The 19,288-nt window shown below is 39.8% G+C and overlaps 1 protein-coding gene across 1 annotated transcript in view; it reads left to right on the forward strand.

Annotated features, from left to right (window-relative positions):
• Positions 1-6,673: 6,673 nt before the first annotated feature.
• The window catches only part of LOC309566013 (uncharacterized protein), a gene marked incomplete at both ends in the record, with an annotated part of 64,346 nt that continues 51,731 nt past the window's right edge, over positions 6,674-19,288 (forward strand). Inside the window, 2 exons of the mRNA XM_082271032.1 lie at positions 6,674-7,294; positions 7,394-8,428. Coding sequence (XP_082127158.1) covers positions 6,674-7,294; positions 7,394-8,428 — 1,656 coding nt within the window. The remainder of the gene's footprint in view (positions 7,295-7,393; positions 8,429-19,288) is intronic.

The following is a 19,288-nucleotide window of genomic DNA, read 5'->3' on the forward strand; positions in this document are numbered from 1 at the left end:
TGCAGTTTACAAGCTCTTAGATATGATGGCCAAATGTTTTCCTTTTTTAAGGATAAGTACATGTTTTGCAAATATAGAAAACAACTGTTGATCTTATCAGATTTCCAGGGTCTTTGTAACTTCCTGTGGACAAAACTGAAATCTCAAGCAATGTTCCAGCTTTTTTGACTATTTTCTGTGAACTTCAAAGCAAGGCCCCTTTATTTAATAGAGAGGAGGAGAAGGAGGTGTTTGTAATCCAGATCAGGAAAGCAGCTATCTTTAAAAAAATAAATTTAATGATATATTAGTAAATACAGAGCTGAAAAAATGTGTGTAATTTCTATTGATCCCTAGTTCAGCTTCAGTTTTGTTTCTATATAATATACTTTGATGCATGCCATGCTTTGTTTTGTGAAAACTAAAAAGAATATAGAAAATATAATCTTTTAGATGTTTCAGCGGACTCAATTATTTTTGTCTTCCATTTGTTTTTATCTTCTTATCCCATTTATTATAAAGATAGTATTTTGATAATATGAGTGAAATGGTATATTGTTGAGATATAAAATATATATGAAGATAATTACTACAGTAAAGCAGAATGGTGTGACATCAGTACAATGACTTTATTTTTTATCTGACTGTCCTGATCGGTAAGATTGGACCAGGAAGCCTATAATGCAGACATCCTTCCAGTAAATGTGCTACGCAGTCAGCAGTTTTATGGAAAGGTTAGCATTCACACTTTATTGAAGGTGCTAAGAAAATGTCATGCCTTTTCCTTCTAGTCATCACGTTTTTTAATTGTAGAATTAAAATAGTGCCTGGAGCCCACTGCGGAGATATCAGCTGTTGACAGGACTCTCCAGGGTTCTCCATGTAGGATGTATGATTGACAGGTACATTACAGAGGTGCTTTCTGTCATTTGTATACCCAGAACAGCCGGATTTGTATTTACATATTTCATAAATGCTCCTCCTTTGTATTGATTGTTTATTGTGTTTTATATATATATATATATATATATATATATATATATATATATATATATGCAGTGCCTTGCAAAAGTATTCGGCCCCCTTGAACTTTTCGACCTTTTGCCACATTTCAGGCTTCAAACATAAAGATATAAAACTGTAATTTTTTGTGAAGAATCAACAAGTGGGACACAATCACACAATCGTGAAGTGGAACAAAATTTATTGGATATTTCAAACTTTATTAACAAATAAAAAACTGAAAAATTGGGCGTGCAAAATTATTCAGCCCCTTTACTTTCAGTGCAGCAAACTCTCTCCAGAATTTCAGTGAGGATCTCTGAATGATCCAATGTTGACCTAAATGACTAATGATGATAAATAGAATTCACCTGTGTGTAATCAAGTCTCCGAATAAATGCTACTGCACTGTGATACTCTCAGAGGTCCGTTTAAAGCGCAGAGAGCATCATGAAGAACAAGGAACACACCAGGCAGGTCCGAGATACTGTTGTGGAGAAGTTTAAAGCCGGATTTGGATACAAAAAGATTTCCCAAGCTTTAACCTTCCCAAGGAGCACTGTGCAAGCGATAATATTGAAATGGAAGGAGTATCAGACCACTGCAAATCTACGAAGACCTGGCCGTCCCTCTAAACTTTCAGCTCATACAAGGAGAAGACTGATCGGAGATGCAGCCAAGAGGCCCATGATCACTCTGGATGAACTGCAGAGATCTACAGCTGAGGTGGGAGACTCTGTCCATAGAACAACAATCAGTTGTATACTGCACAAATCTGGCCTTTATGGAAGAGTGGCAAGAAGAAAGCCATTTCTTAAAGATATCCATAAAAAGTGTTGTTTAAAGTTTGCCACAAGCCACCTGGTAAACACACCAAACATGTGGAAGAAGGTGCTCTGGTCAGATGAAACCAAAATCTAACTTTTTGGCAACCATGCAAAACGTTATGTTTGGCGTAAAAGCAACACAGATCATCACCCTGAACACACCATCCCCACTGTCAAACATGGTGGTGGCAGCATCATGGTTTGGACCTGCTTTTCTTCAGCAGGGACAGGGAAGATGGTTAAAATTGATGGGAAGATGGATGGAGCCAAATACAGGACCATTCTGGAAGAAAACCTGATGGAGTCTGCAAAAGACCTGAGACTGGTACGGATATTTGTCTTCCAACAAGACAATGATCCAAAACATAAAGCAAAATCTACAATGGAATGGTTCACAAATAAACATATCCAGGTGTTAGAATGGCCAAGTCAAAGTCCAGACCTGACTCCAATTGAGAATCTGTGGAACGAACTGAAAACTGCTGTTCACAAACGCTCTCCATCCAACCTCACTGAGGAAATAAGCATTAGGCTGCATACAACCTCACTGAGCTCGAGCTGTTTTGCAAGGAGGAATGGGCAAAAATTTCAGTCTCTTGATGTGCAAAACTGATAGAGACATACTCCAAGCGACTTACAGCTGTAATCACAGCAAAAGGTGGCGCTACAAAGTATTAACTTAAGGGGGCTGAATCATTTTTCAGTTTTTTATTTGTTAAAAAAGTTTGAAATACCAATACATTTCGTTCCACTTCATGATTGCCCATTACCAGAGCCCATCTGCATTTACAGAGGTCTGAACAAGCTGCAATACAATCATCCAATCTGGTGGCTCAAAGTTTCATACAGCATGGAGGATAATAGACTCTCTAGCGATCATCCAGCAATATGTTAATTAATCTCAGGTAAGAGGGAGGAGAAGAGGAAACCCCATAGTATTGTACATTACAATTGCTTTATTAAAATATGTATTATATTATCACAGGAGTAGAAGTAACAAAAAAAACAAACAACATCGGACCACACCGGCGTAAAAATGTCACCACTAGGCCCCACCCTAATGTGTTTCGTTCCACAGAATGTCCTCAGAGGGTTGCTGTATTTTGCCTCTCATCTCTAGTGTGTATTCATATCATTGGGTTGCCCTACATGCAAGGAATATAGAGAAGTCCTTGCTGCATCATGTGGGTGCCTGTAACAATTAATGGCACCGCTGTATGTCTGCTAAAGGGCTGCGCGTTTCTTTGCATGTCAGAAAAGTGCGTGGCTTCTGACATGCATAGATGTGAACCTAGCCTTATTAATGACTTTTCAGTGAGTTTATGTGTGTAGTTCTTAAAACCAGAGAGTAAAGCTGAAGATAGTATTGGGTGTCCCCACCCTTCATCAAGTTCAGAGTAAACTACAAAATATTATATTTATAAATGGAATCAGAAGAAGAAATATATACAGTAATCAGATCCAAAACAAACAAAACAAAAATATCGCCCACAATACAATCATGAATGAATGAAAGAAACAAACAACCCACACACTAGGAAAGAAAACCCACCTGCTGTATTTACATAGTATCCTATAAATCATTAAAAACAATGTTGCAACCTAGAACAGCATCGTGAAGACCCCTAAATATATCATCTAAAAAGAATCCACAGCAATCATAGATCAGGCATCTCTAAGGAAATAAGAAACATTACATAAATAGATATGTCAAAGTCCTAATTTATACCCTGCGGATGTAGAGAAGATAGCTTGTCGATCCACCATATCTCTCTCTTTTTGTGACCTAGTGGGCTCCATTCATGAAGCGGTATTTTCCTCTTTAAAATTTGTGGTAAAATAGCTCAATAGCATTTTTCGAAAAAATTTTTGCAATTCACAAAAAAAGCTACTAAAATACCAAAAAATTGATATTTCAATTAACATATGCAGTATTTATCTCATGGAACCATGCAGTATTTTATTTTGTGAGATATCAAGTGGGGTGGATACAGTGGAGAAGTTGTTAATGCTACTAAGGAGGTAAAATGGTTTAAATCATATAAATATGGCAACTCACTAAGTCAGGGCTGTCCCTTCAGCTTATGCATTAATACAAAAGGAAAAAAGGGGACTAGAATACCCGTCAAAGGAAATCTGCCTTCACAGTCAAAAACAAGTAAGTTAAATTAAGTAAAAACAAAATATCTTTAAAAATGTCAAATATTGAATGAAAATAGTATAAAATTTACACACATATACAGTATCTCACAAAAGTGAGTACACCCCTCACATTTTTGTTAATATTTTATTATATCTTTTCATGTGACAACACTGAAGAAATGACACTTAGCTACAATGTAAAGTAGTGAGTGTACAGCTTGTATAACAGTGTATATTTGCTATCCCCTCAAAATACCTCAACACACAGCAATTAATGTCTAAACCGCCGGCAAAAAAGTGAAAATGTCCAAACTGGGCCCAAGTCATTTTCCCTCCCCGAAGTCATGTGACTCGTTAGTGTTACAAGGTCTCAGGTGTAAATGAGGAGCAGGTGTGTTAAATTTGGTGTTATCACTCTCACTTTCTGATACTGGTCACTGGAAGTTCAACATGGCACCTCGTGGCAAAGAACTCTCTGATCTGAAAAAAAGAATTGTTGTTCGATATAAAGATGGCCTAGGCTATAAGAAGATTGCCAAGACCCTAAAACTGAGCTGCAGCACGGTGGCCATGAGTGCTGCTGACACTGAGGAGCTATAGTTCATTGAGGGAACTAAAAATGCCAACATGTACTGTGACATACTGAACCAGAGCATGATCCCCCTCCCTTCGGAGACTGGGCCACAGGGCAATATTCCAACATTATAACGACCCCAAACACACCTCCAAGACAACAACTGCCTTGCTAAAGAAGCTGGGGATAAAGGTGATTGACTGGCCAAGCATGTCTCCAGATCTAATCCCTATTAAGCATCGGTGGGGCATCCTCAAATGGAAGGTGGAGGAGTGCAAGGTCTCTAACATCCTCCAGCTCTGTGATGTCGTCATGGAGCAGTGGAAGAGGACTCCAGTGGCAACCTGTGATGCTCTGGTTGAACTCCATGCGCAAGAGGTTTAAGGCACTACTGGAAAATAATGGTGGCCACACAAAATATTGACACATTGGGCCAAATTTGGACATTTTCGCTTAGGGGTGTAGCCACTTTTGTTGCTAGTAGTTTAGACAATAATGGCTGTGTTATTTTGAGGGGACAGCAAATTTACACTGTTATACAAGCCGTACACTCACTACTTTACATTGTAGCAAATTGTAATTTATTCAGTGTTGTCACATGAAAAGATATATTTAAAATATTTACAAAAATGTGAGGGGTGTACTCAAATCTGTGAGATACTGTATAAATACCCTTCTTCCACCTGTAAAAAACACAAAGTTGTCTTTGTTATTGGAAGAAGGGTATTTACATACAGTATGTGTGTCATTTTTTATACTATTTTCCACTGGTAACCTCTGGAGGAACCCTAGGATTCCATTGAACCATCTTTGGATAGGTCTGTGTTTTCTTGTTAGAGAAAAGCCATTGTCCCTCTCTGAGGTTCTTGAAAGTGTCACTCTGGTATCCATCTGTCAAACCTTCAAATTGATGTCCCGTCCCGTCTCCCCCCCCCCCCCCCCCAAGAGCTCAAGTTCCACACCTTTGTAAGAATACTTGTATACTTGTCTATTCATACTCCCATTCTGTTTTGCGAATATTTGAGCCAAAGATATCTCTAAAAATAATTGTGAATAAGTGAAGGATCCCTGGCACTACATTTGACATATGTTCTAACAAGGCATTAGACCAATATGATATGCCTGTACATTGTATTATGTTTGGAGTGATTGGGAGGTTTGCAGCAAATTATGGATATGCTTGTATATACACACAAAAGTCTTCAATAATCTGGCGAAATGACCGAAGAAAATAGATATATTTCACTACATGTTATGGGGTCTATTCATCAATTATTAGAAATGTGTTTGTGCGTTCCCATTTTTTGTTCTGTCTACATGACGATGATGGATTTTTGCCATGGTTTTATGTGAAATAAATAGCACATGTGCTGCCACGCAGCTTTAACTGTCTAGCAGTTGTTATTACATGTTATGTTATGCTATGATATTGGTATCTTCCTAGCACCCCTGCTGTTTCTGGCTAGATGGTTTCTCCCATCTCCATTTTCCTGCTGTAACTACCATTTTGTTTAGTTGTTATGAGGAGACTGCAGAGTGTGGAAGCTGTGTAACTTCATTGTAAATTTACCTATGGAAAAGCCTCTATGTTTATGTCTTTGCTAACTTGAAGCATAAAGAAGCATTGGAGAACACCTCTGGAGTCTTTATTCATTGAGTAAACTATCTGTTAAAGCCATCATTCAACCTGCTGCACACACTTACAGACTGGAGGTCTACAAGAGGGTCACAGGTACAATCGATGCTGAGACAGAACAGTAAATTTACAGGAGTACACAGCTTCAGAGAGTAAATTTCCAGGAGTACACAGCTTCAAAAAGTAAATTTCCAGGAATACACAGCTTCAGAGAGTACAGTTCCAAAAAGTACTTGAAGTAAATGTCCATGGTAATATACAGCTTCAGAACTGTAAGTACCACACTTGTCTGTGAGTCACCAGAAGCATTACTCTGCATATGAAACCAGCCACCTATTACTGCTTCATTACTGTTACAGCCTTCTGAGGTGATCCAGTTTGAACTAGTTTCAGCACTAGCCACTATTGTAACAAAAAATACCTCAGCCCAGCCTGCTTAATAACAGAAGTCACTACTTACAGAGCTGAGCTCTGGCAGATTTCTAACAAGACACCAGAAATACAGTACTTATTATGTCTGACAGAGATCTCACAGAATTACCTGCATTTAGTCAAGATAAAGCAGACTTCTTACTTCATTCTGCTCGTCCTGTCAGAGCCCCTCATCCATCCTTGAAGGCAAGGGAGGTTTATGAAGCAAGTAAGGAAGAAACATCTAGTAACCTGACTGCATTATGGGAAAAGACTTTAAGTTGTATAACAGCCACTAATGAAACTAGCAACAATTCTGAGCAATTGAACACTGCTCTCTCAAGGGTTAAGAAGGCATTTGAGAATTATAAAAGACTTTCTGAGAAGTACTATTCCCTATTGTCACATTCCAACATAGAGGAAGCTGCATTGGAATTAAAGGACTTTACCTCTACTGACCAGCAGAGGCATAGCACATATCTTGAAGCAAAGGCACAGATAGAAGGGAGATTGGCACAGCTATATGAGACTATATCCTGTAACTCTGCTTCTTCAAGACACTCAGGAAAATCTTCTAGGTCTGCCCGCTCATATCATAAATCTTCTTCTAAGTCATTGCGGTCCTGCTCTATAAGGTCAATACTGAGCGACCAAATACTCAAAGCTCGCCAAAAGGTTGCAGTAGCCCAGGTTCAAGCCGCCTGCTCTGAAAAAGAAGCAGCCATCAAGGCAGAAGCTAAATGCAAGGAAGAAGAAGCTAAATGCAAGGAAGCAGAAGCTAAACGCATTCAGGCAAGAATACAAGCAGAAACAGAGGCTCAGCTAGAAATTCTTCAGAAGAACAGAGAAAAGGAAGTAGCTTTAGCAGAGTTATCTGTCTTGGAACAAGCCCTATTGGAAGAAGAAGGAGCAGCTTGTACCAGCTTAGCTGCTTTTCAAGACCCTGTTGAAAGGACCCTACAGTTTGTCCTAACTCAGAACCACGACAATACAGTCCCACCTACAGTTGGAGATTCTTCTCATAATCATCCAGCAAGTGGATCAGAAGGCGATGTGTCGCCAAAGCAAGCTGGTCAACTAGACACACCTACTAACAGAGACCCTCCACAACTACCGCACGTCACAAAATCAAGTGAATCAACCTACGCAGCTCATGTGCCACCACAACCCTATGTGCATAGAGATTACAAGGGCACAGCAGAAGACTACAGAATGAACTCTATACCCCCTTTGATACAGCTCTCTTTAACTTCAAATGCTCAGAGACCTTCAGATGACAGACCCTTACCTAGATTAAACCCGTATGCAACACCTTTCTCTCTACCTACCAGCCAACATCATATACCAACCATGGTCCAAGACGGCGCACCATCAGTAGACCCTGTGGCTATAAAAATTGAAAGCACTGACATTGCAGAGTTCAGCAAGTATATGATTCGACGAGAGTTGATTACAACTGGACTGTCTAGATTTGATGACCGCCCAGAGAACTACAGGAGTTGGAGATCTACATTTAAGGCGGTAACCAAGAACTTGGACATTGAACCTCAAGCAGAACTTGACTTACTAATAAAGTGGTTGGGGCGTCAATCTTCAGAACAAGTAAAGAGACTTAAATCTGTCTACATTTATAACTTTAAAGCAGGCCTTGATGCTGCCTGGGAACGTCTAGAACAAGACTATGGGAGCCCCGAAGTAATTGAATCTGCCTTATTCCAGAGACTAAACGACTTTCCTAAAATCTCTGTTAAGGACAATCATAAGCTTAGAGAGTTAGGTGACCTCCTTCATGAACTTGAAATTGCTAAGTTAGATCCTAGTTTACCAGGTCTTAGCTATTTAGACACTGCTCAGGGCGTAAATCCTATTGTAGCAAAGTTGCCTAGTCATCTTCAGGGAAAGTGGACTAGTGTAGGATCAAAGTATAAGTATGAGCATTGTGTTTCCTTCCCTCCCTTTTCTTATTTTTCAGAGTTCGTGCGGAAGGTTGCAAGATCCAAGAATGACCCAAGCTTCTTCTATCCAGATACAACCACCATTCCTTTAAGTACTTCAAGGGGTATTGCCACCAACAGTAAATTCAAGGATTTAAGGCATCCTATTGCCGTGAGGAAGACTGCAATAGCATCCAACGTCTTAGCTACAGACATTAAAGCTAGCAATCTTAATCAACAGTGTCCTATTCATAATGCGCCACACTCTCTCTCCAAATGTCGTGCATTTAAGGACAAGCCTATTGAAGAACGCAAGTTATTTCTCAAAGAGCATAATATCTGTTTTAAGTGTTGTGCATCCTCCGATCATTTAGCTAGAGACTGTAAGATCGCCATCAGATGTTCTCTCTGCAACAGTGCCAAACATGTGGACGCTCTTCATTCAGACCTGTTCAAAAGGAAACCTTCACCCGGCAGCAACCCCAAGACTACATCAGATGATGGCGGGGAGAGAACTGAGCAATATGCCGACCCCGTAACCACAAGGTGTACAGAGGTATGTGGAGAAGGGCTTCATAGCAAGTCTTGTAGCAAGATATGTCTTGTAAGAGTGTTTCCTGAAGGATGTCCACAAAAATCCATAAAAATGTACGCCATACTCGATGATCAGAGCAATCGCTCATTGGCCAGTACAGAATTCTTTGACCTATTCAACATTCAAGGAGAGGCCTGGTCCTATACCTTGCAGACATGTGCAGGAAAGGTCAATACTTCTGGAAGAAGAGCCCATGGCTTCATAGTCGCATCAGAATATGAGGACACAGAGTTTCCTCTCCCAACTCTAATCGAATGTGATCAGCTACCGAACAACAGAGAAGAAATCCCCACACCAGAGGTTGCACGTCATCACCCTCATTTGAGCCACATTGCTAACTACATTTCCCCACTTAACAAGGATGTTAAGATTTTGATTCTACTAGGGAGAGACATTCCTAGAGTTCATAAAATAAGAGAGTTATGTAACGGTCCAGATGATGCTCCTCAAGCCCAGAAACTCGATCTTGGATGGGTGATAATAGGAGAAGTCTGTTTAGACCAATCTCACAAGCTCTTGGATGTAGCTTCCTACAAAACGAATGTTACCTGTCAATTGATGAAATGTCCATCGCATTATTATGTGAAGGAAAGACTTGATTTCAAAAACGAAGTTCCATATCAAGCACTTCAAAGTATTAACTGTAAGCTCACTTCTCAAAAGGACTTTGGTGATTCAGTGTACCAGACTACTTGTGATGACAACAAGATTGCTCCTTCAGTCGAAGACAAGGAGTTCATCAAGATTATGGATGAAGAGTTCTTCAAGGACAATTCCAACAGTTGGGTAGCTCCAGTACCCTTCCGAGTACCAAGGCTTACTCTCCCTAACAATCGAGAACAAGCTTTAACCAGATTTGCTGCACTGAAGAAAACTCTCCGTAACAAACCTGAGAAGCGAGAGCACTTTCTAGCATTCATGCAGAAGATTTTAGTGCCAGCAGTTGTCCTCACACAAACCATTTGGTTTTCAGGACCCAAGTTTTAATGGACCAGTCTTCTACAAACTCAGAAGAAGATATCGATTTCCACCTGGAGGATCCAGATACTGATCTGGAAATCCGGCCTGAAGTTGTAGCATTGAGTTCCAACATCTGCTCAAGAAGAAATTTGGAGGATGAAGATGACTCCACAGTTATGGGGGATGGAGCTGATGAATGGATGCAGGCCAAGACTCTGGTTAAGCCTCCGGACCAGCTGGAACTCAGCGAGGCTGAACTTAAGGAGGAATTCACTCGTATCCTGACTGCAAACAACCCTCATGCCCCCCAGAACATTGTGAGGTACAGTTTTAAGGAACTGGCCTACAAACCCATTAGCATCGTGGACCAGCTGGCCGTACGCTTCTCCCTGGATGGAAACATGTTAAACGAAGACTCTGATGAAGCGCAGCGACAGATGGCGAAGTTGGGAGTCATTGAAGAGACTCAGACCAACGACTCCACAGAGCCGGGAGACAAAGATACAGATGGGAAGTCTGATGCTCAGGCTAGTGAAGAATGGACAGAAGGTGAGGAAATACCATCCAGGAACAAGAAGGAGAGAAAACTGACCAACCAGTTCAATTATAGCGAGAAAGTGTCCCAGAGCATTAACAAACCCCTGCGGGAGCGAGCTTCTCAGACAGAGCCACCTCCAAGGGCCACCTTCTCCGCCACTGCAAACCAGTGGAAATTCAACCCACCACACGCTTCACACATGGGCGGAGCATGGGAACGTATGATTGGGATGGCAAGGCGCATATTGGATTCTATGTTGCTTGATGTGAGTTCTTCACGTCTTACCCATGAAGTACTTACTACATTCCTTGCTGAGGTCGCAGCAATAATCAGCTCAAGACCGCTGACAGCTGTATCCACAGACCCAGAATGTCCAACTGTTTTAACTCCAGCTGCATTATTGAGCCGGAAAATTGGACAGATCCCAGCGCCAAAGAGCATCTTTGATGAAAAGGACATATATAAACGTCAATGGAGATATGCTCAATACCTTGCAGATTGTTTCTGGGACAGATGGAGGAGGGAATACCTCACACTTCTTCAAGGACGTAAAAAGTGGCAAACCCAGAAGCCTAACTTAAAGGAAGGGGACCTGGTTCTTCTAAAAGAAAAGCAAACCAATCGGATCCAGTGGCCAGTTGGAGTTATTACAAAGGCCATTGCTAGTGATGATGGAAAGGTCCGAAGTGTGGAAGTCAGGATTGTAAAGGACGGGAGCCCAAAAACCTTCCTGAGACCAGTCACTGAGACAGTCCTAATTATGCCTGCTTCCAAAAATTCTGATTCAGTGTTATGTGTAGGAGTCACTTAGATCTCTAGCATAGTTAGCTTAGAGGAGAGGGCTACATAGCATTCTACTGTATGCAATGTTAATTGTATGTTTATGGAAAATAATTGTGTAGTGGTATCTCACGATACCAGGCGGGGAGTGTGCTGCCACGCAGCTTTAACTGTCTAGCAGTTGTTATTACATGTTATGTTATGCTATGATATTGGTATCTTCCTAGCACCCCTGCTGTTTCTGGCTAGATGGTTTCTCCCATCTCCATTTTCCTGCTGTAACTACCATTTTGTTTAGTTGTTATGAGGAGACTGCAGAGTGTGGAAGCTGTGTAACTTCATTGTAAATTTACCTATGGAAAAGCCTCTATGTTTATGTCTTTGCTAACTTGAAGCATAAAGAAGCATTGGAGAACACCTCTGGAGTCTTTATTCATTGAGTAAACTATCTGTTAAAGCCATCATTCAACCTGCTGCACACACTTACAGACTGGAGGTCTACAAGAGGGTCACAGGTACAATCGATGCTGAGACAGAACAGCACATGTTCCCCAAGTTAGTTGTATCAACTAATATAAACTAAATTCTATAATGAACTCATATATTTACAGTATTTAAAAGGAATTTCTTTGAAATTACTTTATACAAAAATTTGTGATTGGCTTTTTGCTATAGTACCAGTATACTCTACATCTTCTCTTTGCAATTACAGTTTTCAGTCCACATCCAGCTACACCTAGGTTTGGCATTGTTCATATTCAGTGCCTTTCCTCCAAAAATAGGAGGATCTCAAGGAATAAATTAATATACTGCTAGGATTTATTTTGGTTGCTCTGTGTCTAATTTGACTTTGATTTTAATTGTAGTCTAGTACAGTGTTTCTCAACCTTTTTTCAGTCGATGCACACTCTTTGTCTTGTCAGGCTTATTTAGGGAGGTTAAATTTAAATAAGAAAGAAATGTTATATTTTGTTTTATATAGAAATATGAAGCAATGACATCCATTTTTGTTAGGTTACTGAAAGGTTAAATCTCTTTAGGGGTCCTTTCAGACGGCCGCTCCGCTGCTTTAGTCCGCTGCGGGACTTTTTTTTTTTTTTTTCACGGAGCGGATGACATTTGTGTCATCCGCTCCGTGTGCCCGCATATCATCCCATCCGTTTGCGGATGATATGCGGACATAATGTAAGTATATGGCACTGCGGATGTCAGCGGATGATACCGCTGACATCCGATTTTCCTTCCTTTCCGTTTTTTACACGGATGAAAAAATAGGGTTCTGTTCCATTCGAAAAAATGGAACAGAACTGAAAGGAGGAAAATCGGATGTCAGCGGATGGTATTCCACTGACATCCGCAGTGCCATTCACTTACATTGTGTCCGCAAATCATCCGCAAAAAAATAGGATGATTTGCGGACACACGGAGCGGCGGTGTGAAAGGACACTAACAAGAAGTGCCTATTCAACAGGTTTACCCCAGACATGCTGTGTTGACCTAAGGTACTAAACAAATAGTCTGTTTAACTTTCTTTAAGACAGGATAATCTTGTCTGTGTGGTAGTCATAAAACCTTAGTCAGTATTTTCTGTGCTTAAACCCATTTAAAAATAAGATTTACAGATCTATTATAATCTTATATGTAAAATAATATTAACAATGAAGTATATATATATAACTAACATACATAGATATGTAGAAAACCGTTATATATTATAATTGTTTCATCCTTGCTAAAGGAAAAGTTAAACTGATTTTGATGACTCATCATTACATGTCAAGAAAGATAGACTTCATGTTAATCCTTTGTAAGTAAGAAGGCATCATAACATTTTGTTTAACCTTGCCAGGATCTAGAAGGTCTGAGATTGTAAGCTCTTTGTCAATATAAGGTGCAAAGTTTATTTGAAGATAAATAATGCTGCTATATTGCTATATGCTGAAGCTAAGAGCAATGCAATATTGCCATCTCTGGTGACTGACTGCTACTAGTTGAAGTCTTAGGTTAAAAAGTCATTTCCAATATATATAGATATATATATTAAATAAGATATATTAAATATTAAAACGGTGTTACCAAGATTTAATCTTTATTTAGATACATGGTGGATATTAAGTGGACATGTAATAGATGAGAGCATGGATACTTTTTATGTTATTTTATGATACTCTTAAATATGGAGATATCATCATTTAATTTTAATATACTGGTTGACCAAGAGGTGTCACCCAATGACATCACCAGTTAATGAATAAGATGTTCAAACCAATGGGGATCAAGTTACTCCCTCTGGGTTTAACTTATGGTATTTTTAATAGTCCTTTGTTCTATACCATATAAAAAGAAAAATCCCAGATGACACATCACACATGACATTTGCCTAACATACATAACACATACAATACACACGCTACTACAGCTATGCATAGACTCATCTATACAGACTCCATTTTGCTCCATCATGTATCTGAAACTTTGAGGGACGCCAAACGAAACTCCTCCCTACCTAGCCACCATCTTGGAAAGGCAGCCATCTTAAGGACTCTGGTAACGACCATTTTAAGCTAGCAGCCATTTTAAATATGGTAAATATGCCTTGCTGTTTATTTGATTATAATTCAATATTGTTTATGTACTTCCTTAAATGTTTTACATTTCATGCTAAAGGGTAACGAGAGTACAATCCCAGCCATATAAACCATATGTAGATTTTTCTCTAAAAGCTGATTTTTGTTTTTTTAACATTTTTATTAATATCAGATTTAGCGCATATTGGCGTATTAGTCTCACGTTTTGCATGGCCTATTCTCGCTTCATCTGCAGTGGAGTGACTATCAGGCTGTGCATTGCGCAGACAATTGTGGTCTGATTATATAGAACATTCATTTATGGTTTATACTATACCTGGAGAAAATGTAATCTTGCTTTATTTTTACTTTCATTTTTGAACTACACATCACATTGCATTTATTGTTTGAAGTTCACATTTTATGTAAAGTTCTCTTTTTGTGTCATCTCAAGTTTGATCATTTATTGTGATTACATGTCTGGTGAATAAATATTCTTATATATATTCCATACTGTAGACTGTTTTCACTAAGATTGGTATATGCTTTTAAAAAGAAATGAATCAATAAAAAGAATTCGCTACATATTGATTTGTGGAAATAAGTGGAGATTCTCCTTCTGCACAGATCTTTGCTTATTGACATAAATAGACACTGTTATATTCAGAGCAGTATAAACATTCTGACATAATGGAGGCGGCCCAGCGAGATATTATTAATTTCTGACATAATGGAGGCGGCCCAGCGAGATATTATTAATTTCTTATTAATTTCTGACAGTCTATATTTTTATTCCCAAGGCACTCTTTAAAATTATGGACAGTCTCGAGGCAACCCATTCTAAAATGTAAAAAAAACGATTCTAATAGCTTTACATAATGCAACAACATCCACATGTAGGACACCCAACAATAGAGGTGGTTTATTCTTCCAAAGCAAATACACTTTTGCACACTGTTACTGACTAGTATTCCAATGTTTCTCTTCTCCCTAAATTTATCTCCATCAGTCCGGTAATGTCACCCCGGTGCTGAGGAAGAGTGGCACAGGAGGGTAAGCAAGGATTCTGTGGAGACAACAGACATCCTCGTTGATTGATGATGCCACTAGTTAGAATGTCAGTGTCTAGAAAATCGTAATGGCGCATAATAAAAACCATGGCTTTGTGTAACTAAAAGGCAGGCTTCATTCACCTGCTGGCTGTATACAATTTTTGATCAATTTTTAGGCATTTTGCCAAGGCACCCCTGAAGAAACCTCAAGGCAGCCCAGGTTGCCTGGGCAACCTGGTTGAAAAAGGCTGGTCTAGTATATTGAATATAATGTACTCACAAACATTAAACTTCTCTATTTTGAATTGAAAATTCATCATAAACATCAATAAATGTCATTGCCAGAAGGTTTGCTGTGTCTCTCAGCACAGTCTCAAGAGCATGGAGGAGATTCCAGGAGACAGGCAGTTACTCTAAGAGAGCTGGACATGGCCGTAGAAGGTCCTTAACCCATTAGCAGGACCGGTATTGTCTCCTTTGTGCAAAGAGGAACAGGATGAGCACTGCCAGAGCCCTACAAAATGACCGCCAGCAGGCCACTGGTATGAATGTCTCTGACCAAACAATCAGAAACAGACTTAATGAGAGTGGCCTGAGGGCCCGACATCCTCTAGTTGGCCCTGTGCTCACTGCCCAGCACCATGCAGTTGGATTGGCATTTGCCATTGAACACCAGAACTGGTGCCCTGTACTTTTCACAGAGAAGAGCAGGTTCACCCTGAGCACAGACGTGAAAGGGCCTGGAGAAGGCATGGAGAACTTTTTGGGAGCCATACAAACTACTGAGTACAATTTTGAGTTGCTGCAATGAAATTTCAGCAAAATAGACTAGCCGCATAATTTTTTCATGTTGATTTTTGGGTGTGTTTGAATTCAGTCCTCTGTAGGTTGATAATTTTCATTTCCATCACATGATGTGCAATCCTTTCTTTCCTAACACATTACCCAGTCCATTTCAGTATAGATATCCAACATGATATTTTTCCCCATTGAGATCCGATATGTTTTCAAAGTGTTCCTTTCATTTTTTTGAGCAGTGTAAAATCAATTTTAGTGCAATAAAGCAATCCAATAAAGGACAAGTCACTGAGGCTGTGTTACTAAATAAAAAAACACAAGAGCAGGGACGAGTCAGGGTATGATTGGATCACAAGCTCACAAGCCCACAAGCGTATATAAATGTTCACTCACATGATCCATGAACCTATGTAGCCAATCGTATACTGATGTTCAGTGTGCATTGGGAACATCCAAATATTGTTGCTTTCATGCATTCTTTTCCTATAAGGTGCATAACCCAATGCAGAACATTAATCTGTAAAAAAAAAGCGAAAAACTAATGTTTCCGGTTCCATAGACAATGAAACAGAAATGCACCATGATTGACCAATATCACCAGTATGACACCAGCTGCTTCAGCTGGTGTCGTTAATGTATGAACAGCAATTTCTCTAATGCCACAGTGGCTTCCATGTGTCCTTGTTAATTTATTTACACAGTGATATTTGAAATTCTCATGATACAAGTCTTTGGACACTATACATACATTGATTATTTATGGACTATGGGGAGTTCAGCCATCTGGGAGAGTCCTACAATATATTATTTATCACAATCTATGGGGGTATCCACCTGGGTTAGGCAGTGTTTGTTTATACTTTTTCTCTTGGCAGGAATGTTCATTATTTGTTGTTTGTGGATATTGAAGCAATAAAAGTTATAGATTTTGGACCAGTTCACATTGGTGCGATACGGGAACCCTGCAAATCCATCGCATCGCACCCGATTTGCAGGCAGTTCACACTGCCATATGTGAACTGCTGGGAGTGTCAATACAAAGTTAATGACAACCCCCAGATTAGTTTAGATTTCGCAGTGTAAACTGTCAATTCAGATAGGAATCGGATTGCATGGGTGTGAACACCCATGCGATCTGATTCTGGTGCGGACCAAAAAAAGGGTCCTGCACGAATTTGGTCCGAATGCAATGCAAATTCGCATGTGATTTGCATAGCAGTGCGGTGCGAATCACATGCAATATCTTCCATCACACCAGTGTGAACCATGTCAATTTATTATTCTATATATCCATTTATGTTTTTTTAATATGTCATGGCTTTATCATATCACCCATGTACGTAAATGTATGTAAATGCCACAGCCTACCTGAGTATTGTTGCTGACCATGTCCATCCCTGTAAGACTACAGTGTACCCAACTTCTGATGGCTCCTTCCAGCATGATAATGCACCATGTCACAAAGCTCAAATCATCTCACCACTGGTTTCTTGAACATGACAATGAGTTCACTGTACTCCAATGAGCTCCACAGTCACTAGATCTCAATCCAATAGAGCACCTTTGGGATGTGGTGGAATGGGAGATTCGCATTATGGATGTGCAGCCCACAAATCTGCAGCAACTGTGTGATGTTATTATGTAAGTATGGACCAAAATCTCCCAAGAATTTTTCCAACACCTTTTTGAATCTATGCCTTGAAGATATACAGTGCCTTGGAAAATTATTCATACCCCTTGAAATATTTCACATTTTGTCATGTTACAACAAAAATCGATAATGTATTTTATTGGGATTTCTCAGAGGGTACTAGGAAATACCAGATGTTCTGCTTGATGTGTCATCCAGCCTCCCTGAGTCACTCACCCTGACCCAGATTTAACACAGGCTTGGCTGCCAGCCAAGCCAAATTTATCTACACTAGCAAAAAAAAACTATAAACAGCTAGCACACTAAGCTGGGGGGTGCTACATATATATGGAGTCCTTGGATTTCTAGGCATTCACTGGTAGTTAAAATGACACTAAACTCTGGTTTCAAAACAGAAAATTATATTTTAAGTATATATTCCTATCTTAGAAAAGTGCCTTCTACTTCTCCCACTCTCCTTTATATCTTCAAATTTTTTTTTTTTTTTTTTTGGCTGCTGTGATCTGACTTCCTGTTAAAGGGTGACTACATTTATTCTCCATGGTCTCACTGTATGTAGGAACATAGGCACCCTCTCTTGGGATAGACTGGGGATAGGATTTGTAGTGTGCATAGAGCAGTGTACATCACAGCAACTATTGTGCACAAATAGAAGTGGGGGAAGAGATATTTGGGAGCTCACAAAGGATATTACAAGGAGGCACAAACCACAGTAAGAAACAGATTAGTAAAAAAAATAGATTAGGCCAATAAGTAACAGTTACATTATCAGGCCTAATTAGTACAACAATGCACAGAGAAATTATAAAGTATAATATTCCATTACAACCAATAAGAACTAACCTTTGAAGTAATCTGAATTATTCGTGGAACACCAGGTAAAACATGTAGAAAAGTTAGACTCGTTGGAAAGATGTTTTTTTTCTCTTTGTCCTTTTTTGGGAGATTTTTCAGTACTTCCTGTGCATGTCATTGGGCATCCATTTTATTGCAGATTAGGAGGGTTAGAACCTTTGCCCAGTTTTAAAGCTGTCTGTGTCCCCACTGGCAAGATTTCCCTTAACTTCCTGTCTCAGTGACAATCTATGTGACATACTAATTTACTAAAGGAGTTCTTTACACAATCAGTTGTGTGGATTTTAAAGCGGAGTTCCGGCCTATTTTGCAACTTTAGTGATTCCTGGAGTGCTCGCTATGCTCATCAAAAATTGGGCATTTTCAATTTTTTTCGGGGGTCCCTTACCTTATTTTCAGGTCATTTTTGATTGTACTTTCTCCTTCTCCCCCCTCTGTGGCCACGGCCACCAAAATCACTTACGCCTTTGCATTGCATCCTGGGAGCTGTTTGTCATCACTCCCAGGAGGCTGGAATCAGGAAGAACTCCCAGAACACTCCCTGGAATCAGGAAGAAGGACACAGCAGATTACACTGCGGCTTCAGATGCCCACGTCTAAGATGGCTGCGCCCAGACAGCGTTTTTAAAAGTAAGATTTTGAAAAATCCAATACCATACACCTTGTAAGTATGAGAATAGCGGTTCTGTAAAGGGCGATGGATTACTATTATAGGGGTATTTTTAGTTAAAAAAGGTATTTGAGGCCGGAACTCCGCTTTAACCCATAAGCAGGACCGGTATCTGCTCCTTTGTGCAAGGAGGAACAGGATGAGCACTGCCAGAGCCCTACAAAATTACCTCCAGCAGGCCACTTGTGTGAATGCCTCTGACAAAGCAATCAGAAACAGACTTCATGAGGGTGGCCGGAGGGCCTGACATCCTTTATTGGGCTCTGTGCTCATTGTCCGGCACCGTGGAGCTCGATTGGCATTCATTGAACACCAGA

The sequence above is a fragment of the Pelophylax lessonae genome (genome assembly GCF_965119305.1).
Source record: "Pelophylax lessonae genome assembly, chromosome: 10".
NCBI classification, from domain to species: Eukaryota; Metazoa; Chordata; class Amphibia; order Anura; family Ranidae; genus Pelophylax; species Pelophylax lessonae.